The sequence below is a fragment of the Acinonyx jubatus genome, chromosome C1, assembly GCF_027475565.1.
Source record: "Acinonyx jubatus isolate Ajub_Pintada_27869175 chromosome C1, VMU_Ajub_asm_v1.0, whole genome shotgun sequence".
In the NCBI taxonomy this organism is placed as follows: domain Eukaryota; kingdom Metazoa; phylum Chordata; class Mammalia; order Carnivora; family Felidae; genus Acinonyx; species Acinonyx jubatus.
This window is the reverse complement of record NC_069381.1, coordinates 625100-651139: the sequence shown is the minus strand read 5'-3', so window position 1 is coordinate 651139 and position 26040 is coordinate 625100. Positions and strand designations below refer to the sequence as shown.

General features: G+C 53.4%; 1 protein-coding gene across 14 annotated transcripts in view; it reads left to right on the top strand.

The window, feature by feature from the left end:
- SLC35E2B (solute carrier family 35 member E2B) overlaps window positions 1-25740 on the top strand; it is a 28133-nt gene extending 2393 nt beyond the window's left edge. For 3 of the 14 annotated variants that reach the window (XM_027060721.2, XM_027060723.2, XM_027060718.2), the window contains exons 2-10: window positions 1066-1182; window positions 10464-10901; window positions 11137-11272; window positions 11720-11847; window positions 14122-14242; window positions 16073-16126; window positions 16632-16704; window positions 19323-19468; window positions 21565-25740. In XM_027060721.2, the coding sequence (XP_026916522.1) occupies window positions 10580-10901; window positions 11137-11272; window positions 11720-11847; window positions 14122-14242; window positions 16073-16126; window positions 16632-16704; window positions 19323-19468; window positions 21565-21802 (1218 nt within the window). In that variant the 5' untranslated portion in view covers window positions 1066-1182; window positions 10464-10579 and the 3' untranslated portion in view covers window positions 21803-25740. Of the gene's footprint in view, window positions 1-541; window positions 1183-4830; window positions 4923-5439; window positions 5744-5764; window positions 6480-10383; window positions 10902-11136; window positions 11273-11719; window positions 11848-14121; window positions 14243-16072; window positions 16127-16631; window positions 16705-19322; window positions 19469-19612; window positions 19824-21564 lie in introns of those variants that run through there. The other 11 variants (XM_053205463.1, XM_053205461.1, XM_053205459.1 and 8 more) reach the window with 8 other exon arrangements.
- The last annotated feature ends 300 nt before the right edge of the window (window positions 25741-26040 follow it).

Sequence of the window (26040 nt, the reverse complement as noted above, 5' to 3'; positions counted from 1 at the left end):
TTCTTCAGGATAGATTCCCAGAGATGGAATTTTTGAATTATACTGTGTAAAAACTGGCAGCCTTTCAGTACATTTTATCTAAAATGCCCTGTTGACAATTTGAACCCATCTAGATTTCCTTACCAAGTGTTTGAGAACATCTGGAGCTCTTTGTTCCAAAACAGGAATTCTTCACCTCAGGCTTTAGAATTTAGGAGTCTGCAACATTGTATGGGGAAATATTGACGTCTTTATTTTTATTAGCCTCCAGCCGAACTTTTCTTCAGTGGTGAACGTACCACGGTGGCATTAGCAGGTGACACTAAACAGCACCCGTGGCTTGGTCTCCATTTTGGAGCGTAGGCACCTTCCCAGCTGATCCTGGGCCCCTCACTGCAAAATTGAGCAGAGTCCAGCCCCCTGTTTAGGACGTGTTACCTAGTGCCAGGCTCATACAAAGTAAAGCCACCACGGATTTGTTTCTTGTGGGGTGTCCCCACATTTCAGTAGACCTAGTTTCCTTTTATTTTATTTTATTTTATTTTATTTTATTTTATTTTTTACATTTATTTTTTTTTTTTTTGAGAGAGAGCACAAGTTGGGGAGGGGCAGAGAGAGAAGGAGACACAGAGTCCGAAGCAGCTCCAGGCTCCCACCCGTCAGCACAGAGCCCGACACGGGCCTCGAACCCACAAACCGTGTGAGATCATGACCGGAGCCGAAGTCGGACGCTCGACCAACTGAGCCACCCAGGCACCCCGACCTAGTTTCCTTTTAGTCACGCCGTGTGAACATTCTGAGGACAACTCTGGGCAAGGGAGAAGTTAAGAGCTGGTCTAAAGGCAGTTCATTAGCCACCTACTCCATGCTGGGCGGAAAAGGTTATGGTTTCGTTCTTGTTTGTACCCTAATCAGAGAGAGAGCATTGAGACCTTTCTCACCAGTGACCTGGGGACAGCCAGTGCTCCACAGCCACCTGGTCCAGCCTGCCCCACCCTGCTTCCAGGGCGACTCGAAATCCACTATTGGCTCTTAAAGTCAATTCCTTGTTGTCACATCAGGGTCGCTGACCTTTAGTTTTTGCAGGACAAGTACTGCTTCTCTCTGAAAGCTCCTTGAGTCGCGTGGTTTAAGCAAGAAGAACAGGCCGTGGAAACACGAACTGGAGTCCAGGAAGGCGTCTGTGACCCCACCAGGACTTGGGTGAGTGGGAGCTTCTGAGCCCGGGGCCAGCTAACTTCCGGCTTCCGTGTGTGATGCCCAGCACAGCTTCTGAGGGTTTTCACTGCCTCCTGGAGCGCGTGTTCTGTTCAAGATTCGAACTGCAGGCTGTTTACTGATGACAGACATTGATGTCATTTGATCCATGTTGAGAAGAGCTTCGTGTCATTGTCCTTTGTGTATTTACTGTGCGTTACTCATTTTTCCTGTTGTCTGATGTCGCGCTGTGTGACAATTCCGTGGCTTCTGTATTCATTCTCTTGTGGAGAGACAGTTGGGTTTCTGCCGTGGACATTCCCACGTGTGTCTTGTGGAACCCATGAGCAGGACTTCCTCTAGCTGAAGGGAGATCTGTAGGGTGCAGTTGTTAGTGGGATCATGGTGAAGGTTGCCAAAGTGTGATTTTGATTTTCTCATTCTCCCCTCCCTCTTCCATGGGCCTGTTGACTGTGTCCTGTGGGGAAGGGCTTTCTCCTCGTCCCTGTTTATCACTGTGGATGTTTGGGTGCTGATTCTATTCAGCGGGCTCTAATCCTGTGCTACCATTATTTACTTTCTCTCTCACGCTGCCCCTGGATTTCTCCAGAGGGCGTTCTCTTGTGCTTCCTTCTGTGTCCTTTGGACGTGTCCCCATCATTGTTTGAGCGCTTCCTTTTCTGGCCCAACTAATGCCCCAGCCCTGGAATCGGCCATTTCTCCGAGGAGGCTGGTTCATTTCAGTGGAGAATGAGATTTAGAAACAAACACTGGGCCAGGGTGCTTGCTGCCACTGGGCTGTCACTGCCTCGGGGCCCTCAGCGGCCAGATTGCGCAACAGAGGCAGAGATGTGTCTGTTGTGGACACGCACGGTGACTGGGCCTCTATCTGTCCGGACCCTTGAGTGCCGCTGCCTGATTCCTCCGCTCCTCTCAACGCCACTGTCCGTTTCACCCTTCCTGCTCCCTGTGTCTGTGCCTGGTCTGAAGACACCCGAGGTCTCACTCCCGTTAGCTGCAATATACTGCCTTATTGCCCAACCCAGAATTCCTGACCCATGACTCAAGAAAAAAGCCTACCTTTTAGAGTTCAGTGTTTGCTTAGGATTCTTTTGGTCTTGAATCTGAGCACGTGTATTTTAAATACCATGTTCAGAAGGTACTTGGGTGGGTTCTTTATCTCCTCTCTTCAGTGTGACTGTGTTACTTATTTGATTTGTGGTTTGGCTCATATATTTTTGTTTGTATCTCATTTTATTTTTCGTAAGTATTTATTTTGAAAGCGAGAGAGTATGTGTGCCTGTGTGTGTGAGCGGGGGAGGGGCAGAGAGAGAGAGAGAGAGAGAGAGAGAGAGAGAGAGAAAGAGAATCCCAAGCAGGTTCCACACTGTCAGCCCAGAGCCCGATGCGGGGCTCAAACCCACAAGCCCTGAGATTGTGACCTGAGCCAAAGTCCAGAGCAGGATGCTTAACTGATTTGGCCACTGAGGCGCCCCCATATCACACTTGAGAAATTTTATTGATTGTGATGAGGGAGCATAAGGCAAGCTGAGGGCAAATCGCAAGCTAGTATGCCCCCCCTCCTCCGGCACCAGGTGGGATACGTGTGACATTCCTCAGGCACTGCCGACCACCCAAGGACAAAGGAGAGGACAGAAAACCAATGGTAGCTGATAGAGATCTCAGTCCTGCAGGACCGGAGTCTCCATCAGTTTACAAATATCTTAGTAAATTACAAGAAAAAGGCAATCTTGCCAATAGCCTAACCTCCAGAAACCTGTAGGCTCAGTGCCCTGGAGCCTCAGCATCACTCTCCCCTCCATGGTGAGGGGGGAACAGAGGCGAGAAGGAAGTGGCAGGTCCGTTAAATTTCCTTAAATGCCCTTATGACCCGCAGCCCATTGACAGATACTTGTGGCAAATACAGAGCAAGACATTTCTCCAGAACCCCTACTGTCCTAATGTTAATGTTTCACTAGAGAGAAAACAGCCCTAGCTTGACAATAGCAAGGCGTCTGGTATCCCGGGAGTCTTCTTTAGTACATGAAAATCCCTTTAGAAACTTCCTCTCATCTTTCCCTCCCCCAACGCCACAGTATATAGCCAGTCACTCCGTACAACCCCAGTGCAGTGCTTTCTGCCCACGGGTCCTGTCCCTGAGCTTTAATAAAATCACCTTTTTGCACCAAAGATGTCTCAAGAATTCTTTCTTGGCCGTCAGCTCTGAACCCCTATCACCACAAAACCCCGTCATTTTGACTTTATTTTATTTATTTATTTATTTTTTAACATCTATTTATTTTTGAGACCGAGAGAGAGAGAGCGTGAACAGGGGAGGGTCAGAGAAAGAGGGAGACACAGAATCTGAAACAGGCTGCAGGCTCTGAGCCGTCAGCACAGAGCCCGACGCGGGGCTCGAACCCACGGACCGCGAGATCATGACCTGAGCCGAAGTCGGACGCTTAACCGACTGAGCCACCCAGGCGCCCCACTTTTTTTTTTTTTTAAACGTTTATTCATTTTTTGAGAGAGAGAGCGCGCCTGAGCCGGGGAGGGGTGGAGAGAGAAGTAGACACAGAATCCGACGCAGGCTCCAGGCACCGAGCTGTCAGCACAGAGCCCGACGCGGGGCTCGAACTCATGAACTGTGAGATCGTGACCTGAGCCCAAGTCGGACGCTCAACCGACTGAGCCCCCCCCAGGCACCCCTGACTATTTTTGGTTTTTAAGCATTTAAGCGTTCATGTAGTTCCAGAAGTCACAGCTATCTGAACAGGTGCATTTGAGAACTTGTCCTCTGTCGTCCCCTCTCCGTGCCCCCTCCTGGCCCACCACCGGTCTCCTTTGTCTTGGGCTTACCCTCCCGCGTTTCTAGTTGCTCGGTGTAATTTTAATATTGTTGTCTTGTGCGTGATCTGAACTCAGCCTGGGTGCGTCAGAACCTTCCCTCTGTGGCGTTCTGTGGCTCATCACTGTGTGTCTCCGTGTGGGTTTCTTATTTATTCTTTTTAAGGTATATTCTGACTCCAGAATTCAGATTTTCTGTTACTTCTCAAAGTTTTGTCTTCTTTATATCTATTTTTTTTTAAGATTTTATTTTTAAGTAATATCTACACCCAATGTGGAGCTTGAACTCACAACCCCAAGATCAAGAGTTGCACGCTCCCCATTAGGGGCACCTGGGTGGCTCAGTCAGTGAAGCGTCCGACTTCGGCTCAGGTCATGATCTCGCGGTCCGTGAGTTCGAGCCCTGCATCAGGCTCTGGGCTGATGGCTCCAAGCCTGGAGCTGCTTCGGACTCTGTGTCTCCCTCTCTCTCTGCCCCTACCCTGCTCATGCTCTGTCTCTCTCATTCTTATAAAAAATAAATAAACATGAAAAATTAAAAAAAAAAAAAAGTTGCAGGCTCTCCCAACTGAGCTAGTAGGCACCCCTTCTTCTTCTCTTTTTTTCTCTGCTGGAAACTTCTTTCTTCTTATTTTTTCCATGCTTGGGTTAACGTCTCTTTAATATTTTAATTTCATGTCTCTGTGCTGCATTCCAGATAATTTCCTCAGATATTTTTTCAAATAACTTTTTATTCAGCTCTAATCATTTCTGTTTAACCCATCACTCGAGTTTTTTATTTCAAAATTTTAAACTTTTTATTTTCAGAAACTTGTAGACTTGCAGAAGAAAAAACTTTACCTGTGTACCCATCTCCCAGCCCCTCCTGCTGACGTCTTACCTGAGCTTAGTTCGATTTAGTAAGTAGTCCAGGAGTATCGTCCCAGATCTTAACTTGGGGACAAGACCACTGTCTAATCTGCAGACTGTATTCAACTTCAGCCAATATGCCATGGATGTCCCTTTTCTGGTGGGTGGTCCTGTCTGGGGACAATCCCACGTTGCATTCAGTGACCACGTTCCCCCCCACCCCGTGGTCTTTGCCAGTGGTCTTGACCTTTGTGATGTGCGTACTTTGGGGTGTGTCTGACGTGTGCTCGCGACTACATTGCGGTTGTGTGTCTGTGGGCACCAACACCACGGCAATACCACATTCTTCTCAATGGATCGGGGCAAACGTGGACTCTCATATCTAGTGATTTCAGCTTCGGCAGCTCGCTTCCGGTGCCAGTGTCTCAGGGTGAAGTCAGGCCTCCTGCCTGTGACTAGTCTGCACCTGCCGGGGAGCAGTGTGGACGCAAGCGCGCCCTTGCTTCAGCTCGGCAGGCGGGTGACTCCTCTCTGGACGTTCCGTCTACCCCTCCCCCCCCCCCCCCCCCCCCCGTGGCGTCTGCCTGGCCCTTCTGTCCTTCTGAGAGCTTTAGGACCTGGGGCCCTGGGCTCCACCTGTCCCTCCCTGCAGTGGCCAGGCTGCCGCCCCTCCCCCACTGGCCACCCCCTCTCAGCGGTGATCTTTGATCTTTGATCTGCATCCATTGATCTCAACCCGCCAAGGTCTTCAGGCCTGAATTGAGGAAGCTTTTCTTGGGAGCAGATCTGTGGGTGTGGCTGGGAGCAGCCCCCCCCCCCCCGCTCCTTTTGGGGGGTCCTGCCCTGAGCTGGAGCTTCCTAGGAGCTTCTGGTGAGATTTCGCTCCTGCTGCCCTGTTCTGGATTTCCAAGGGCCCTTTCCTGCTTGTATCTCCTTGTGGCTGGGCACTTCTCTCTGATGCCCCCCCTTCTGGGACTGACCTTCCTCCCGCTCTGCCCTGCTTCCAGCCCCTTCCTCACGTTTCCTGTCTTGCTCATGTCCCAGTAGGCGGCTCAGCTGCAGTCTCTGTTCAGACCTCTCCCTGGGGCCTCGATTCCTTACTTGAGGTCTCTCCTTTGCCTGTTGAGTTCTCCAGAGAAGGTTCCTCTGGTGGTTTGCCTGGCCACTCTGTGGTCCTCGGCCCCTGCTTCCCCTGCCTATTTCAGCCCCCACCCCAGGCCCCCGGAGGAGTTGAGTTCTTCACTCTCCTGACCAAGCCCCTTGACACCCTTGCCTTCTTCTGTCCCCCACCTCCGCGGGTTTCCGCCCCACCAAACGGAAGCAAGCAAGGCCGGGAATCCCTGTGTGATTAGCGAGTGTTGATGTGAAGGACAGAGGCAGAGCCAGCGTCTGTTCTGCCCTGGACGGCCCCAGACCTGGTGTTCATATTTGGACTTGGTGTGGGAGCCTTGCACACTTGGAGGGCCCCTGCCCCTCTGTCCCCCCGGCCGGACGTGAGGCCAGGGGTCTGCCCGTCTCTGTGCCCAGTTGTCACGTTGGTTTGTCACCGGACTGGGTGGACTGTCTCTGGAGATGTTGATGGTCCTAAAAAGACCATGCACGGGAAGGTGAGTGTTTTGTGGTGGCCTGGGCCTCTGCCCCTGGCTGCCTGTGCCTTGTTCTGGACATGGGGGATGGGATCACTGGTGTGTTGGCCGCTGGTCTGCTGGACGGGGCCTGAGTTCCCTGCTCGCCACTCTTTTACACTCTTTTACACTCTTTGTAAGAATATGGAAGAATGTGGATGGTCTTGGGGGGGACAGCCTTGTGGGTAAGCGTGTCATAGATTGCCTTCCACCGCTTGGTTTTGTCGTTTCGGGGCTCCGGCAGCTGGAAGGTTTCCCCGCTGGCTGTGGTGGCGGAGGCCCGCCCCCAGCTGCTGTGCGCCTCGGCCCCGCTGTGTGCTCTCACTTGTTTCTGCTTCAGGAGACATTTAGGTTGTGTTTTGCTTTTGTTCTGCTAGTAACAGAACTGCGGCATTAACCCCGCCCTCAGGCGACGTGTTTGAGGTGCCTGAAGGGCTCACAGCACCCCCCTTCCCCCCAGGACCACCACCTCTGCTCCTGCAGCCAACCCCAGCCACAGCCTCGTGGGTTGTCCCTTCTTTTGTTGCTTCCTGTCACTCGCAAAGACTCTAGAAAGGACACATCCACACCGGTTAGGTCTGGAACCTGTTTGCATCTGTGCTGTGGGTGTTTTCAGCCTGGGACAGTCAGTAACAACTGTGGGTGCCTGGGTGGGAGCGCGGTGGCTCTCTGTTTGGCCGCGGTTGAGAATCAGCCAAGGAGCTAGCAACCATTCTGGTGCTTGGGCCGCACCCATGAATCCCTGTGCTCACTGGTGTGCGCAGAGCTGGGCCCCCTGTGGCCAGCTTGTTTGAGCTCTGGGCGTGTGCGTGTGCAGCCAGCATTGAGGGCCTCCCCTGGCCTGCCGGAAGGGTGCTTCCCGTGTGACCCTACGGGAGCGGAGCAGCAGGACACAGCAGCAGCAAGGGCGAGTGAAGTGGCCAGGTGCAGGTTGGTGCTGTGTCTTTGGACGCCATAGGCACCCATGACCAAGGTGTCACTCCCAGGCACAGGTCCAAAAGAAACACACGGAAAGACGCGCACAGAATGTTCACGGGGGCACAGTGTGAATGTTTGTTAGCAGAATCCTCGTGATTCAGGCATGAGGATTGGAGCCGTGTCCTTCATTTAAAATCTACTTTCTTGTTAAAGGTTTATATACAAAGAGAATATGTGTGTCATTCAAATGGTTGTTTCTGGTTTCTTAGGTCTCTGACGATGACTGGGGGCAGGGATGGCCCCGGCTTCTCAGTGGGAGCGAGACTGGACTTTGTTAAGGAGGAGAGTGAGGGTGGCACCACAGCTCCTCCTAGGATGTTGGGAGATCCTCAGAGGGAAGCCCGGGCGGGGGTGGAGGGGGGGTGGGGATGCTGTGAGGGGACCGCTCCCCGCCAGCCTGTTCTTCGCTGGGACTGTGGGTCCCGTGGGTGCCTCTGGATCGGTAGCCCCTTGGCCTGCAAACTGGGTGGACCTTGGAATCTCGGCAGCGACTTCAGGGCCCCTGTGCCAAACGCTGCCCCCAGATCACAGAGGCGGCGAGGGGCAGGGAGACAGGGCGGGCAGCCAGGCCCCGGGCAGAAGGGTTCCTCACTCCCTCTGTAAGGAGCCAGGGTCTGGGGCCTGGAGGCCTTTGGGGTTGTGGTGCTCCCTCTGCTCTCAGAGACCCTGTGCCACAGCAGTGGGCTTGTCCCTGCATTTCACCTGCACCTGCAGCCAGACCCTGGTTCCAGGCGGGTGGGGGGGAGGCGGGGAGGGGGGTAGAGCACGGACTCCCCACGTCCCCTCTGGCCCGGCCAGTCTAGCTGCACGGAACCCACGGACACGTCGTTACCCTGAACAAGACAGTGGGACCGGGCTGGGGAAGAGCAAGCAGAACACGAGTGTTGCAGTCAGCGTCCGGAGCCCTTGAGCTCGTCCTCGGGTGGGGACGGTGGGGGCCCACGGAAGGGCCGGCACCCCTCGTCATGACCCGCGCTGCACTCTGGGGAGGCTGTCCTGGTGCAGCGGGGGTTGGGGTGCGTGCGGGCAGACTGGGCAAGACGAGGGCGCTCGCTGGGGCTTGTGGCTCCGGGCTCGTGGACAGGGGGAGGGACACCAGGGGCTGAGGCAGGGCAGGGGGAGGATGGCCGCGTCTCTGGTGCTGCCTCTGCCTGGGGAAAAGGACAGGAACCAGCTTTGGGCTGTGGGGAAGTCAGAATCTAAAGTGCTAGGAGCCTTTGGGCACTTGCCTGCAGAGGCGCAGGGGCCGGTGGGGCAGGTGGGGCAGTGGGCAGCCTGAGCCCCGAGGGATGTCCTGCTGGAGGGGCCGGGGCTGGAGAGGGGGGTGCGGCTCCCGCTGGCGGTGTGGCCGCCCCAGCGCCCGGCCCCCCCCCCCCCCCCCCCCGCTCCACGTGCCTGGATGTTAGGGATGAAATATGACGGACATCCTTTTAGATGTGTGACTGAGTTCCCCCAAACAGAGGAAACCCCAGGCGTCAGAAACTGAGGGAACAGGAAATCCGAGTGGCCAGCCCATCGGAGGCCACCTGGGGTCCCGGGTTTGATGTCATTGGGGAAGGAGATGGGACCCTGGCCCTCCTGAGACGGGGCAGGCAGTTGTCACTGGGACTCTGCTTAAAGCAGGGACTTGGAGAACTGGCCAGCCCGCCACGGGAGAAGCCGGGTGTGACTCAGCCTGTGATCCCTGGAGAGAGGCCGGAGGCTCACCTCAGGAGCCATGCCCACAGGTCTGAGACTGGCAGGTGTGGGTTTCGTATGCCGCAGGGTTCATCTAGAAAGTAGCGTAAAGGGGCGCCTGGGTGGCTCAGGGGTTAGGCACCTGACTTCGGCTCAGGTCATGATCTCACAGTTCATGAGTTCGAGTCCCATGTCGGACTCCCTGCTGTCAGCACAGCACCTGTCTCACATCCTGTCTCCCCCTCTCGCTGCCCCTCCCCCCTCTCAAAAATAAACAGTAAAAAAAGATAGAAAGGATAAAATGGGTCCTGGGCCAGTGACACCCCTGGGGCACGTAGCAGCAGCAGACCCCAAGCCCTCAACTCTGGAAGTAACCCCCTCGGCCCAGGGTGTGTGGGGTCCCCGCGTATCAGGATCTGATGGGAGGTGACCGTAAAGTGCAGTCCAGCCCCAAGGCCAGAGTCTGCTGGCACACACAAGACACCAGGGTGACCTCGCTAAGGTCCCGGGTGATGAGCTGTGAGAGACCGTAAAACAAAAGATACAGGAAGGGATCGAAAGCTTAAGGAAATAACAAGACACCAGGGGCGCCCCGCGGGCTCAGCCAGCGGAGCGTGCAACGCTTGGTTTCAGGTTGTGAGTTTGAGCTCCACGTTGGGCATAGAGTTTACTTAAAAATAAAAATTGTTTTAAGTTGGGACACCTGGGTGGCTCAGTCGGTTAAGCGTCCGACTTTGACTCAGTCATGATCTTGCGGTTTGTGGGTTCGAGCCCCACGTCGGGCTCTGTGCTGACAGCTCGGAACCTGGAGCTGCTCTGGATTCTGTGTCTCCCTCTCTCTCTGCCCCTCCCCTGTTCATGCTCTGTCTCTCTCTGTCTCAAAAATAAATAAACGTTAAAAAAAATTTTTTTAAAGCTGGATAAAATATTCAAAGCCAGGTGAGGTGTGGGAGAGCGGCAGTGTGCATTACAGCAGCCGGGACCACAGAACGGGCGGGAAGGGGCAGAGCCCTCGGGATGGCTTCGGGGACCTGGTGGCAAAGGCCGGGGCGGGGTCGTCCAGGTCTCCGTGCACGCGGTGGGTGCCTGGGGAAGGCCAGGTGCGGAGGCTTTGGTTTTCAGCGCCTTGGGGAGGAGGCTTGGGAGCTGTCGGGGCTCCCGTCCTTCCGTGGCAGTCAGACTAGCAAGCAGATGTGAAAACAAGACCGAAGTTCCATATTTGCATTTTCAGAGTTACTTCAGATCGGTGCCTGAAACTTTTAAGGACATTCAAATGTTCACCATCAGGAACGCATTGTCTTTGCTTAACAGCTTGAGCCTGCGTCCCCTGGCGAGGGGCGAGTGACGGCCACCACTCCCCGGGTGGTGCAGGCCTTCACCCGGGAGCCAGCCCGACCCATGCTGCCCACGGTCCGGAGGAGACAAGCATGTCAGCCTCAGCAAAACCCTCGGCGCCGGCAGAGCTGGCCCCTGGCCCCGAGGACCAGCCCAAGGGGAAGCCGCTCCTCGGCTGGGGCTCTCTCTTCGGCCCCCGCAGCGAGAAGATTGTTTTCAGCAGGAGCGAGGGCGCCCCCGAGGAGAACGTGCTCACCATCACCATCACGGAGACCACGGTCATCGAGTCGGACCTGGGCGTGTGGAGCTCCCGGGCTCTGCTCTACCTGACGCTGTGGTTCTTCTTCAGCTTCTGCACCCTCTTTCTCAACAAGTACATCCTGTCCCTGCTGGAAGGGGAGCCCAGCATGCTAGGTAATGCGGGTCCCCCGCCTCCGGGGCTGAGGGCCAGGCCCGCGTGCTCACACGTCGGTGCTGTCTCCACGCGGGAAGCACACGGAGGAGCCCACAGCCCCTGGGAAGGAGGGCGCCGAGGGTTCGGGATGGGAGCTGTGTCTGCGCCGCAGAACGGCTTGTCCTGTCTGCCTGCACACCAGCAAGGGAAGTAGTTCTCCCCTTAGAACTTGACCCTCTTCTCTGCCTCCTTCAGGTGCTGTGCAAATGTTGTCAACTACGTTTATTGGATGCATTAAAATATTTGTTCCTTGCTGTTTATATCAACACAAAACCCGGCTTTCTTATCCCCCCAATTTCATCATGATCATGCTGTTTGTGGGTCTAATGAGGTAAGGAATCTGACATTTTGGTTGAGAGTTGAAGTTTTTTATGTGCATAAACTGTCTTTGCCGTCACTAAGTGGGAGACCAGCTGGTGATCACGTGTGTTTTCATTGCACGCTTTATATAATCATCAGGACTGTCTAGATATTAGGACGACAGATGTATTGGTTCTGTGGATCTGGGTGCAATCAGATTCTTTCTGGAGCAGCCATGAGTGTCATTTAATAATGGTTTGAGAGACACGCCCTCCTCTCCCTGGGCCTGCTGCACCTTGCAGGTGGGACCTACTTCCCACAGGGCCCTTCCCCTTCACCTTCATGGGAGGCGAGGAGGGTGGGGAGCAGGGGAGGAGGGCGGGGTGCGGGGGAGGAGAACAGTCAGCTCCTCAGAAGGTCTGTTGTGCAGCTACAAATGGACTCCTCAGTCCTAATGACACTTTGGGCTTATTTGTAGGTTTGCGACGGTGGTTTTGGGTCTGGTCAGCCTGAAAAACGTGGCGGTTTCGTTTGCTGAAACAGTGAAGAGCTCTGCTCCCATTTTCACCGTGATTATGTCCCGGATGATCCTCGGGGAGCACACGGGTAAGCCCGCCTGGGTGGGGGCTGGGGCACTACGCCAGGGTGAACGGTTCCACAGCCCCCCTGGAACGTTCTCCTAGCCCGGTCATGAGTGCCTCACGAGTTCACTTCAGCAGGTGTTTGTTCACCTTGGCTGACGCACAGAGGCCTCTGGTTGGTGGGGACATGGGAGCTGGGGAAAGAAGTAATGGTCACTTGTCCCAGGAAGACCACCTTCCGTGTCATGCGAGGTGGCCCCTGGTGACACCCTTGCCCAGGTCAGCCACCTCCTGTGTCCTTCCCCAGCTCCTCCGACAGCCTCCCGTTCATCACTGCTTCTCAGCCTCACCTCTCCACCCTCCATAAGGCCCATCAAATCGGATTTATCCACAAATCCCAACCCTCACTGACCGGCAGACTGTTTCTGACTACACACCACACACACGTGTCCCCGTTTCTCCTGCCAGCCTTTTGAAACGCAGCCTGTCCAGTATCGTTCCGCGAAAATCACCAGAGTGCAGAGTAGTGCGCATCTAGGAGCAGTACCGACACGAGTTTAGATGCAGATGCACATCGGCTTCAATTAAGAAAAGGACAAGATTAGGGGCGCCTGGGGGGCTCAGTCGGTGAAGCGTCCAACGTCGGCTCACGTCATGATCTCACAGTTCGTGAGTTCGAGCCCCACATCGGGTTCTGTGCTGACGGCTCAGAGCCTGGAGCCTGCTTCGGATTCTGTGTCTCCCTCTCTCTCTGCCCCTCCCCTGCTTGTGTTCTCTCTCTGTCTCTCTCTCTCTGTCACTCTCTCTCAAAAATAAATAAATAAACTTAAAAAAATCTTTAAAAAGAAAGAAAGGAAAGGACAAGATCCCAGAATAAGGCCGATGGGGGAGGAAGGACAGGGCTGAGCGCCCTCCCAGATGTGCCTCTGGAGCCCCACAGGCGTTTTAGGTGATGTGAGACCATCTGATTGGAGGGTAAACAGCAGCTCCTAGGAGTCATAAGCAACATGAAACAAACGAACTGGGTTTCATATCGAGCCGGTGGCTCAGCCACACTAAAAACTTTATTCCGGCAACTTTAAAATGCCATGATTTGGCCTCTAGCTGTGGCGGCTAAGCCTGTAGCGAGTCAGCTAGTTCCCTTATCAAGGTCAACGACAACATCTTGGTGACAGTTAGCAAAAAGAATCAGTTGGGGAGAATGACCGAGGGACCAGGATTTCAGAGCCGAGGGTCACCTGCAGACGGGACCCCGATGTGTGGCGCCCTCCCCACAGAGGCGTTTGCTGGTTCTCGAGCACTGGCTGGCACGCCAGGTAGACCAGCCTCGTGGGGCTGCAGGGCCGAGGGCAGGCGGGGCCTGCCAGCAGAGGGGGATCTCCGGCAAAGCCCTGGGCTCTTACCCTGGACCCCGAGCACGCCGATGCCCATGGACGCCTCCCAGCAGCGAAAGCAAGTCCTTCTAAGGGTGAAACGGCACTCACGGCCACCGGCCCTCTAGGATCCACGCAGACCGTCTGTCACACAACACACATTGCCAGGCCGGCCAGAGGACAAGACCACGTGCAGAGCCAAGAGGGTGCTGGTGGCTCCCTAGGGACCTGAGTCTGGACAGCATTGTCCTGTGCCGGGAGGTGGCCTTGGTCTCCAAAGGTCAGCGTGGACCTCTTAACACGGAAGACTTTTTCCCTCGTCTATTTTGAATTTCAGAGTAAACTAAATAATATCTGAAATCAAAGTACCCGGGAGGCCCCCCACCCTGTTCCCAAAGTGGCTGTGCCTTTCCATCATGCTCCACGGGCTTTTTTACCATTGGGTCACGTTTCCTGGATTTCAGAATGCAGCAGAGGAGTAACCTCCACTTAGAGTGAAGAACGCAGACCGTGTAGGGGTCTCCCTGCAGCAGGGCCCCCCGCCCCCAGCTCCCCTTTCTGACAGACTGGTCCAAAGACCATTCATCCACCCTCGTCATCCTCGGTGCTGGCCAGGGAGGGGCTTTGGGGCCCAGGGCCCCAGCTTCATGTGTCCTGCCCGCCCCCGCCCCCCGGCCCCAGGCCCAGCAGTCGTGCCTCGAGGAAGGGCTCGTGCGGTGCCTGGCTTGGGAGAGGGTGATGGCTTGGGGGCAGGCGTGCACTTTGATCCTCTGTGTTTCTCCAGTGTAAAGACTCAGTAGCTACATGTTTTCGAATTAAAGTGAAAGAGGCTTTCACGAGGGGCATAAAAATGGCCTCGCACCCAGAAGCGATGTCGCAGCGGGCAGGCTGGCGGCCGCAGCCCTTGTGTGTTTTGCCCTTTCCAGGGCTGCTGGTCAACCTCTCGCTCATCCCCGTCATGGGAGGCCTGGCACTGTGCACGGCAACGGAGATAAGCTTCAACGTCTTGGGGTTTTCGGCCGCGCTGTCCACCAACATCATGGACTGGTGAGTCAGGAAGAGCATGGGGACACGTGGTGTGATGGGGATGATGGACGTTGAAATCCAGATTGACTGAGAATTATGTCCTGTAATTCAGAGCCGGGCCCAACTGATGCCGCCTTTTCCTAAATACCAAAATACCTCGTATCCCAGTAAGGTAACCTTTTCTTAAAAAAGCAGCCAGAATTTGACAATACATGGTCTTGGTATTAAGAACACGCATCTTAGGGACATGGTTAGCTAACGGAGGCCAAATGCACAGAGCTAGCGGGCCCAGGTAACGTCACAAGAGTAACGCCCCTTGTGAGTAACGTCACAAGAGTAACGCCCCTTGTGAGTAAACACGTATGTGTTCAGCTAAGCCAAGTGGAAGAGGCCGTCCTACAGCGGGAACAAAGGGGCAGTTTCTGGCCTGGTGGCTGTCTGTGCCCCGAGGGCCGTGAGAGGCCGTGCCCACAGGGGAAGCCCGTGTCAGGTGCCTGAGGAAAAGCACCACATGGGAGGTTCCTTGTCCTGCAGCAGGAAGGGGCTGGCTGTTGTGTTCTGGATCGCTCCTTGGATAGTGTACAGCTGCCATCCCGCATCCAGGCTGTGGTGTTGAAGTCCATACTTAGGCATCGGCCAGACCTGCTCTTTGAGAATTACCAGTTGCTTCTAGGGTCTGTCCTGTCTCTGGGAAAGAGAGGAAGTGACCACACGAATGTCCAGGAGTTTATCATTGCTTTACTGTTAAAGTCGGACAGCCTCACCCTGAGGTTTTCCATCCCACCGCCAAGTAAACATTTAAAAGTCACCTTTAATTTCATTTCTGACACGCAGATGTATTTCCTTCTGGCTTTTTCTGCCTGCACTTATAGTTCCTAGAAATCGAATACAGGCTCATCATGCATTCTGTGTGTATTTCTCCTCCAGTGGAAAGGCCCAGTAGCTGCTTGTTTTTGCATTAAAGTAGAGCGGCTTTCATGAGGGGTATGCTCTACTCCCTCTGCGTGACCCTGTGGGCATCGTGTGCTGCCACCAGGGGCTCTCAGAAGCCTGGACCCTGTGACCGCCTCCTCGTATGGCATACAGATGCCTGCGAGTTAACGAGTCTGTTTAGATGCGCGTGGAGCGTCTCTTCACACGAGGCTCCCATTTAGGTTTTTGACCATCACGAAGGCTAAATTCCCATCAGAGAGACGAGCCCGTGACGTGGATCAGGGCTCTCGATCCTCACTGCCAGCATTTCCCAAAACGATTGTTTTGGAGCAAGAGCTTCGCCTTCTGGAGCCCAGAGGGCAGTCACCAGTGGGTGTGCCAAGCCCTTTGGTTTCTGGGGAAGGTGGGCACAGTTTCATCTTCTCATTGGCCATGTGTGGGTTTTCCCTGTGGTTTGTCCCATTCTGGAGTTTTGTCCATATTTTTTCCACCGGAGTCTTCATGTGCTCAGACTATTTTGTTCACTCGCTCTCACACGTGGAGTCCCCAGGTGCCCGGCCCATGGCAGTTACTGATTTATGGGAACTCTTGGTTCAAGGTGGGGTTTTGTGCAGCACTGAGAGCAGGGACTTTGGGACCCTTTGACACCTGAGAGCTAGGTAACGTCAGGTACATTGCTCAACCTGAGTGCCTCAGTTTACCCTTCCGTAAAGGGGCCAGGCCTGGTGACCCCCTCACAGTGAAGTGACATCCAGGAGCCCCCCAAGCATGGGCCCGGCTCACAGCGGACATCCAGGGGCCATCCCCGAGGGGCCGCCGTCATTGTCCCTGCTTAGGAAGGACGCAAACACTTGGTCCAGTCGAGGTCTGTGCTAACTTCTCGTATCGCCAGGTAACCTCTTCTTTTCTTTATTCTAGTTTGCAAAATGTTTTTTCAAAAAAGCTCCTCAGCGGGGACAAATACAGGTTCTCGTAAGTATCGTTAGCCCGTGAAACTCCCAATTTCGTAGGCCCGAGAGGACTCCCTGCCCTTTTGAAGTTTCAGAATCCCCCGTAGACCTGACACCTTTCCCCCTTCGGCTTAAGTGGCTTTTAAAAGTACTCTGTGGACGGGGCGCCTGGCGGGCTCAGTCAGAAGAGCCTGTGACTCTTGAGATCTCGGGGTCGTGGGTTTGAGACCCACGCTGGGTGGAGAGATTACTAAAGAAATAAATAAACTTAAAAAAACAAGTCGGTGAAAGTGCTTTGTGGAAACTTGGAAGAAAAACCCCACCTGTTTTCAGCTGCCCTGCCAAGGCACCCCAACGGCCGGCTCGTTCGCGGCTGCCCTGCAGGGTGCACCAGGCGCGCGGCCGGCAGGCACACGGGCCCTCCCTGGCGCCCGGGTTCTCTAGAGCATTCTCGCTGTGAACTGTCTGGTTGAAAGCCGGCCTCCGCCGTGCAGAGAGAGCGTCAGGCATGTGTGTTGCCCCCGCAGGGCCGCGGAGCTCCAGTTCTACACCAGCGCGGCGGCCGTGGCCATGCTGGTCCCCGCCTGGATCTTCTTCATGGTGAGTGTCAGGGCGCCGCTCGGCACCCAGGCTGCCGTTGCCACCAGCCATCCGGGGGTGGAGGGGTTTCACTTGCCGGTCCCGTGGGTAGCTCCTTGGCGTGGTGGCTTCGTGGCATCGTTCACGAAGGCTCAGCAGGGTGCACTTGAGGAGGAGGGAGACCGGTGGGAGCCGAACCTGGTGCCCCAGGAGGCCAAGCCATAGCTGAGGGAGTTTCCTGAAAATCTTTGTGTCAGGGTGTTTCGGCTTGCTCGTTTTAGTATTATTATTTCAAAGTCACGCGTGCCCGCCTAGAGCAATCAGCAGGGCAGGTGTACGTGAACAAGAGAGGAGGTCTGTCTGGTGAGCCCTCCTGGACCCCCTCCTACAAAGCCCCTTTCCAGACGGGTCTGCGTAGCTAGGAATGTACTCAGGTACATGTGTGTCATGTGATCTCACCAGTCTTATAAAAGCGTATGTATCTGTCCAAGCAGACCTTTTTTTTTTTTTTTTTTTTTTTTAAACACAAATGGAACTGGGCTATTCTGTCCTATTCTTGTGCTCCAGAGCCCAGCTATGCCCTGATCTGTCACTGCCCCCTCGACAGACACCTGACTGCTTGGTGCATTTCACACGGAACTGGAAGTTTCTTGTGTCTTTAGCAGATAAAGGTGCTTTTCTTGGGAGGCACCTGGGTCAGTCAGTTAAGCGTCCAACTCTTGATCTTGGCTCAGGTCATGATCCCAAAGTCATGAGTTCGAGCCCCAGGTCGGGCTCTGTGCTGACAGTTTGGGGCCTGCTTGGTATTCTGTCTCTCCTCACTGCCCTTCCCTGCTTGTTCTCTCTCTCTCTCTCTCTCTCTCTCTCTCTCTCTCTCTCAAAATAAGTAAATAAACATTAAGAAATTTTAAAAACAAATAAATAAACTAAATTACCTTTTTTAAAAAAAGGTGGTTTTCTGGGATCCACTTTTGGAATTGGAATGATTGAAAGAATGTGTATATCTAAAAATATGTGTATTGTGGTAAAATCTATGTAAACGTAAAACTAATGATTCTAACCGCTTTAAACTATATGTCAAGTATGTTCAGGCTGTCACACAAGCATCCTCACCATCTATTTGTAGACTTTAATTATCTCAAACTGAATCTCAGTCTCTGTTAAACACTAACTCCCCATTTCCCCCCATAGGGGAAGCGAGACTCTACCTCTCCTCCTAGGGTGTCCGGCTGGACGATTCGCGGGGACAAGCCCACAGCCCGAGTAACATAAGCTTTATGTGACACGGGAGCCTCATAAAGAAGCCAAGACGGGAGCGCTCACGCGCCAGGCTGAGCAGGGAGAGGCGACTGCGGGAAAGTAGGCTGTGTGTGGGGTGGAGGCAGGTGAGGGTGACCTTAACGAGGTCCGCCGGGCTTGGGTCCCTGGCGATGCGCGCGTTCCTTTCCCCCTGCTGCGTGGGCGTCCTCCACGTGGGGCCTTTGTCCCTGCTTCTCAGGGAGAGAAAGCGATGCCAGAGCCCTTCTCGCTCCTGTGTTTTGAGGGTCTTCAGCTCAAAATAACCCTGATGCCGAAGTGGCATATTTGTGAACTCCTTCACCCCTCCCCCAGCCCCTGGCACCTACCCTGTGCTTTCTGTCCCAATGGATCTGATGACTCTAAGTCCCTCATGTAAGTGGAATCCTATGGGATTTGTCCTTTGGGGATGGGCTTATTTCACTGAGCATGATGACCTCGAGGTCCATCCACTCTGTAGCAGGTGCTGGCATTTCCTCCTTTTTAAGGCTGGGTGATATTCTGCTGTGTTTTGGGACCACGTTTTGTTCATCCACCCGTCTGTTAACGGACACCTGGGTTCCTCCCACATTCTGGCTCTTGTGGACAGTCCTGCTGTGAATGTGAACATGCACACACCAGTTCAAGACCCTGCCTTCAGTTCTTTGGGGCGTGTGCCCAGAGGTGGGATTGCTGGTTCTTCTAATAGTTCTCTGTTTAACTTTTTGAGGAGCAGTCAGATGGTTTTCCACAATGGCTGCACCATTTTACATACCCACCAGCCGTGCTCAGGGCTTCAGCTGCCCCACATCCTCGTCAGCACTTGTCATTTTTATTTATTTTTTAATTTTTTAAAATTCTGTTTATTTTTGAGCGAGAGACAGTGTGAGAGGGGGAAGGGCAGAGAGAGAGGGGGGACACAGAATCCGAAGCAGGCCCCAGACTCTTGAGCTGTCAGCACAGAGCCCAGCGTGGGGCTCGAACTCAGGAATCGTGAGATCATGACCTGAGCGGAAATCAGACACTTAACCGACTGAGCCAGCCAGGCGCCCCTGATTTTTTGTTTTTGGTGGTAGCCATCCCGATGGGTATGAGGTGGTCTCATCGTGCTGTTGATTTGTGTTTCCCTGATGATCGGTGATGTTCAGTGCTTTCTCCTGTGCTTATTGGCCACATGTACACGCATGTTGAAAATGTTGGGAAGCGCTGTTTGGTTGTCACCCTAGAAGGCTATTTTCAGAGCACTCCTCAGCATCAGTTCGTTTACCCAGATTACTGGGCACGTGTGACCCCGCGCTTTTCTGACGGTGATCAGTAGAAAGAAGACAGGCACCCGCAGAGCATCATTTCTGTTCTGCGCATAGGACTTGCCGGTGATTGGGAGAAGTGGGAAGAGCTTCAGTTACAGTCAGGACGTCGTGTTGCTGCTGATGATGGACGGCGTCCTGTTCCACCTGCAGAGTGTCACGGCCTATGCCCTCATGGGCAAAATCTCCCCCGTCACTTTCAGGTAAGCACGGTGACTTCCCAGGAGACAAGGTGTGTCCAGGTCATTTACAGAGGAGAAGAATTTAAATCCAGGTGTTTTTACAAAAGGTATTTATGATTGTAAAATGCTAGTGTGAGGACTGTGGCCACATGTCGTGATTCCCAGGCTGTTTTGTCTTGGTGCTACTTGAAACACAGCAAAGTTCACGAAATCCCCACCAGGAATCTACACGTTAGCACAGGAAGTGTTTGGAGTGGTTCAAGTATTTTTCCGTGGGGAACAGCATGTCCGTGGACTCGCCTGTGAAGCTGGAATGTTTGCTTCTGGGCTGTCCGGTGGGGGAGCCGTGTGCCTCAGGCGGTTCACCTGAAGTGTGGTGAGTGCAACAAGAGACGGAATTCTTAATTTTATCTCATTTTAAGCGATTTAAAATTTTTTCAATGTTGATTCATCTTTTGAGGGAGAGAGACAGTGCACGAGTGGGGAGGGGCAGAGAGAGACAGAGATGGAATCCAAAGCAGGCTCCAGGCACCGAGCTGTCAGCACAGAACCTGACCTGGGGCTTGAACCCACAAACTGTGAGATGGTGGCCTGAGCCGAAGTCAGATGCTTAACCGACTGAGCCCCCCCAGGTGCCCCTTAAACGAGTTAAATTTGAGGAGCCACACATGGCCGTTGGCTCCCGTGTTGGAGGCACACCTCCGGAAACTGAGAGGTGAGCCAGAGGCCTCACTGCCTTCTCTTCATTTTTGTAACTGGAAAAGTTCAATGAAAGTGCCATTTCCAGACTGGACGTTTTCAATAACAAGCCGAAAAGCGTGAGCTAACGCCTCCGGCGGCCTAGAAGTCTATTCTTTGCCCACACCGTGTCGTGTAAGTTAGCGGGCCTTACTTTCTCTAACTTCTGAGCTGGCCGAGAAGTGGCCTGATGGAACCACACTGTGTGGAAGGCTTGTCGAGCCGTGCCAGCCGTGTTTTTGTCTCCCCACGGCCTCTCTGACTGGCTCTCGCTCCTCCTGCCCACGTCGGTCTGGCCCAGGTCAGCACAGCAGCCGTGCCCCGCACTGGTCACATTCTGCAGCTCGGAGGTCCAAGGGCAGCACCGCCACACGCGGGCACAGGTGGCACCAGCGCGGTGCCCTGGCCTGCGACCCGTGCAGCCCTCACATTTCCTGGGTCTTGAATGGGGAGGGTCTGCAAGAATGTTGAGAATGGCCATGATTTTTAAGTTCTTCTGAAGCGCATGGTGGTCACTGTCTCTGTCACATGCCCTGGTTTCTGTTTGGAGCCGGGAATTATTTCCAGATAGTCCTGAAACCTTGTTTTTCAGTGATCCTTAGTGATGGTTCACAAAAGGCAGAAAGCAGAAAACCAATTCTTTAAAAAAATTTTGTATGTTTATTCATTCTTGAAAGACAGAGAGAGACAGAGCACAAGCAGGGGTGGGGCAGAGAGAGAGGGGGACACAGTATCTGAAGCAGGCTCCAGGCTCTGAGCTGTCAGCACAGAGCCCGATGCGGGGCTCGAACTCACAAACGGTGAGATCATGACCTGAGCCGAAGCCGGGCACTCAACTGACTGACCCACCCAGGCGCCCCTAATTCTTTTTAAAGCAAATAGGTTTTTTTGTGGTTTATTCATATCATAAGAGCAATAGTTATTATAGGAAATTTGGAAAAGGCAGGACCGTTCCAGCAATAAAGCAGAAGTCATCATCACCCCAAAACACCAGCACTATTAACTTTCCAGTGTGTTTTGCACTAACTTCATTGTTACGGGCTCCAAGCCTCGAACGCAGTGCTGTCCTTACCATAGGTGTGCACAAAGCGCTCTTGTTCTTTAGACGGCAAGCTGAGCTATTTAGAAGTAAAATGTCATCACGTCTGTAATTTGCTTAAAAATAATTCACTCCAAAAAAGAGGATGAAGCAAATAAAGCGAAATGTTAATTAAGTCTAGAAGATGGGAATAATGGCTGTTCATTATAGCATGTCCCTGCTTTTCTGTTTGACATTTTTGCTAATGACCAGAAAGCAGGAGGGAGCCAGCGAGGGAGCCCTGGGCCTGTGCCGGCTGGGCAGCGGGCTGAGCCCGGGCCGTAACCCCCTGTCGTTGCAGTGTCGCCAGCACCGTGAAGCACGCCTTATCCATCTGGCTCAGTATTATAGTGTTTGGCAACAGAGTCACCAGCCTGTCAGCCATCGGCACCGTCCTAGTGACGGCTGGCGTCCTGCTCTACAACAAAGCCAAGCAGCGCCAGCGGGAGGCCATGCAGAGCCTGGCTGTGGCCGCCAGCCCAACGCCAGAGGACGAAGCGGAGCCACTGACCCCCAAGGACCCCAGACCACACCACTGAGCTCTGGAAGCTGCGGCAGGTGGCCAGGGCCCCCAAGCCGCTGCCCACTGCTGCTGTTCCCCTCACCAACGCAGACACCCGGCCTCCTTGGGTCAGTGGGGTGCAGGAGGCCACGGGACGGGCCGCCTTCGCTGCTCCCATTTCAGGTTTTCAGTGAAAACCAATGGGAGCTTGAACGGGGATCCCAAATGTCCGCTTCCTGGGGTGGAGACCGGAGCCAGCTGCCGCTGAGCCACGGCCAGATAATGTGAAATCTGCCTCCTGCTGACCCTGTGCTGAGCACTCGCGAGGGGGTGGGACTTCCAGATGGCCTCTGCACCCCCGTCACCAGCTTGCAGGTCTGGTTGCAGTTAGGCCACGCCCTCGTTCTCTGTGTGTGACAGCTACCGGGGACCCCTGTGAAGTGACAGCTGGATCCGGGTGCCAACGCGCACTGCTCCCCACTGCTCAGTGCCAGCACAGAGAGCTCAGCTCCCCCTGCTTGCCGTCAAAGGCCCGTGAAGGCACACTCTGCTCCTGGGCCATCTGGGGAGACTGTCATGCTGAGAAAGGGCCAAGGCGCCCATGGCCTGGGCCGGAGGCCACAGCAGCTGAGTGCACAGAGCTAGGAGAGTGGAAAGGGATCAGACGGGCACAGAAATGAGGGTCCCTGCTCCTGTGGGCAGGATGTTGGGCCCTTGCCTTCCTGCCCCAGAGCTGCCAGCATCCAGCACCACTTCGGGAAAGGTGCCCCGCCCCTTTCAGGGTCTCCACCGCACTAGGCCCTCCACCTCCCGAGAGTCCCAACCCTCACCTGTGGCTGGCGCTTCAGTCAGGGACCCCCGATGTGGTGATTGCTGGTCACAGAGGTAGAGGACAGACATCTGTAGTGTTTAACTCAGGATGGGGACATACTGACCTTCCCTTTTGTTTTCTGGGCCTTTGTGTGTAACAGAGGCTGTTCTGAAGGGTTCCCTGCAGGTGCCCCTGCCATCACTCACCTGGTCGGGAGCCACGCCATATTTTGTCTCAAGCACAAGGGTGTTAAGGTTTTCTCTCATGAATGAATGAGCAGGTGGAGTGCTGGGAAGATCTTTTGGAGTGTTTATGGCTTTTGTCACACTGCATTCAAAATGACTGTGAAGGTGTTAAAGAAGAAAACCCAGGCACGGGTGGCTTCTGGAAAGCACCCTGTATGGCAAGTAACCCGTACTGAACCCACAGCCTGGCTCAGCCTGGCTCTCCCCTCCCAGAGCGATGGACCCACCACGCTGGGTATCTGAGCCCTGTGTCGGGTTGAGGCTCCTGACCTCTTCACCCTATTCCTCTTCCCACATCCTGGTGGGGTTTCTGATCGGGGCACGTCTGCTGCCAGCCAGGCTTTAATACCTCTCCGTGGCACCAGGTTCAAGCTCTGGGGTGTGTCATGTGCAGCCCAACACAGAGGATGAGGTTGGCCACACGGCTGTCTGGGGCCTGCCTGCTGCAGCTGAGTGAACCAGCCGACAGGAGCGCTTCAGGCACTGGTGGTTCCCTCATCTGATTTCCCCTCCCTGCCGTTCAGGTCCTTGGTTCCCATTATCTTTTCACTGGTTTTCCAGTTGACTGGTCAACTGGAAAGTATATTTAAAAAGGCCCTCCTGGAGAGCAAATCTCTTGGAAACAAAGAGCAATAATAAGTCTCATTAAGTTCTGCCTACTTGAAAAAGTTTGCCATGATGGTGGGTAAAACTGAGGCCTTTAAAACTGTAACCTTTTTATGAAGCTGACTTCCTATGTCCAGAGCACAGGCAGGGGTGTGCTCGCCCGCACGCCACGCTCACCTCCACTGTGAAGACGTTTCTCCTGAGACTTTCCCCAGGTTTCTATCCCTTCCTCTCTCCTTCCTCCACAAAAAACACCGAAGAGTACTTGCTGGAGGCGGCTTGGGCAGCGGGATGTGCTGGGTCTGTGAGGCCCAGTGGGAAAGGACAGCTTCCAGAGGGCCCTGCCTCTGCCCTTAACAATGTGGCTGCTGTGGCCGGCTGTGGCCAGCTGCTGACAAGATGTGAGCAGAGAAGGAGACACGTCTACGGTCATCCTGTTGCAAGATTGTCACGTTGGCCTTCTCACAGACGTCCTCATCCAAGTAACCAGGTAGGCGGCACCTGCTTCTGAGCCTCGTTAGGGACCCGGGTCCGAGTCTCTTCTGGAACCAGCGCCCTGCACACCACATGTGCCCCGCCTCCTGTCACAAGTGGTTTTCTGCCGGTTTTGATTTTCCAAATTCTTGGACCAGAAACAAAATGAAGATTTCTCCAAATTATTAGTAAATGAGGTAATTTCCAACAAAGCTGCTTTTGAAACATTTCCTAAGAACCCAAGCTGTGGCCAGCACTGCCCGTGCCTGGGGCTTACATTCCTTCTTTGTATGGTCTCCACCCTGAAGCCGTCCGTGTCCTGCATGTCTGGGACAACCCTGCCAGGAGACAAAACATGGCCTGTCGTGGCCGTTTGTTTAATGAATGTACAGACATACGTTTTTTATTAACTTTGTGTAGTAGTGTTTATAGTATGTTTATAATACATTGCAAACATGCTTGTGTCATTGTCGTCACTTACACGGGTCATTTCCTATGTCCATGGTCATTGTCTGTGCCTTTGTAAAGAAACACTTCAAACAGGTGTCAGGTCGGGTCGGGTCGATACCTTACCTACGTCGATACTTCTAAATATACATGTATCTGACTTTCAAGGAAACTTCCACTATGAGTGGCATAAAAACCTTGGGTTTGGTTTTTTTTTTTTTTCCGACAGTCACAGTTGCATGTCATCGTTAAAATAATCTGCCCTGGAAAGCTGAGCATATTCTTGCACAATCCAAAAATGTGTCTTTAATTTGAGAAAAATAGGCATGGTGAATCCAAAGCTGTAAAATGCTGCACAAAGAGTATCAAACGAAGTTGTGCTTGTAGCCCATGCTGGAGATTTTTTTCCCAAAACCAGTGGGTTTTTGCTTGTGAACGGTCACTTGGACAGACCAGTAGGTTTGACAGACGCATATCATGGCTTTTTACATCTGTCTGAGTGTCGTGCTTTCCTAAGGCCTGGAGGATTTTCAGTTTCCCTGGGTTGGAAAAATTAATCAAGGACGCTACTGCAGATAGAATTCTTTTGCCTTTGACCGTCATACTAAGGGCTTTATTCTTTCACAAAATCCATACATACTCTGGCTGAAGCGTCTTCATTTCCTTAGTTTACAACTATAAATGTCCCAGCCCCCCTGGTCAATCTGCCTGTTTCCCTGTGTCCTGGCTGGTGAGCCAAGAGCAGAGGTGAGGTTGTGCTGACCACCCTCCAGCTCAGGTGGAAAACCTTCGATTTTGCTGTCCTTGAAGTTTCTTCCAGTTTTCCTGAGGGTTCTGATTCTGAGTTTGATGGCCACTGGATCTGTGCCCCGATTTCCAAACAGAGCTGGAAACTGTCCTAACTGGTAGAATCTTTTGTTGTCTTTTTTCTTTCTGTTTCATTGGAGTAAAACCTGCATTCACCTGATTGGCCATTTCTAGTCTTTGCAGATGTGTGAGTGGAGTCTGAACCTGCCCAGGGGGTGTTGTGGGACCCATGAGGAGGGCCACAGTCACCGTGACTTTCCCACACTGAAAAACTTGAAAATCCTATCAGTAATTGTCTGCATCAGAACCAAGTGCGATCTGCTTCATACCAAACAAAAGTGTGGACAACTGAAAGCGCATTGTACAAGATGTGTATCGTGTTCTTGTATTTCACCTAATTCAGTATTCGAGTGACTAAATCAGTACTTTCTAGAAAGTGGTTCTATTAAATAATTTAGTGAGTCACTGTTAAATCTACTGTGGTAATAAACTGATGCCTCTTGGCTCTTTTTGTCTAAATTAAGCCACTTGGTAGCGACTACCTAGGACTCTGGTTCTCTCAAAATACAATAAATGTTAACAGTGCCTGCCGTTGCTGTCTTCACTGTAACCCTCCCGGGTTTGTGCTACTGAAATGGTCAAAGGGGGTGGGGGGGGGGGTGGTCCTTGTCGCCTTCATGCTGAAAACTCCCTTCGTGAAGAGAGAAGAATGGTTCTCCTGTCCCCAACGGCTCAGGAAGCAAAATAAGTGTGGGTACAGAAAGTGAACACCGTCCTGGGGAGGAAAAGAAAGCTCAATTCCACTCGCCCTTTTTGTGCCCGAGTTCGTCCCATTCCGCATTTCCCACTTCAAACCCGGCTAACGAGGGCGCATGTCGGTCTCCC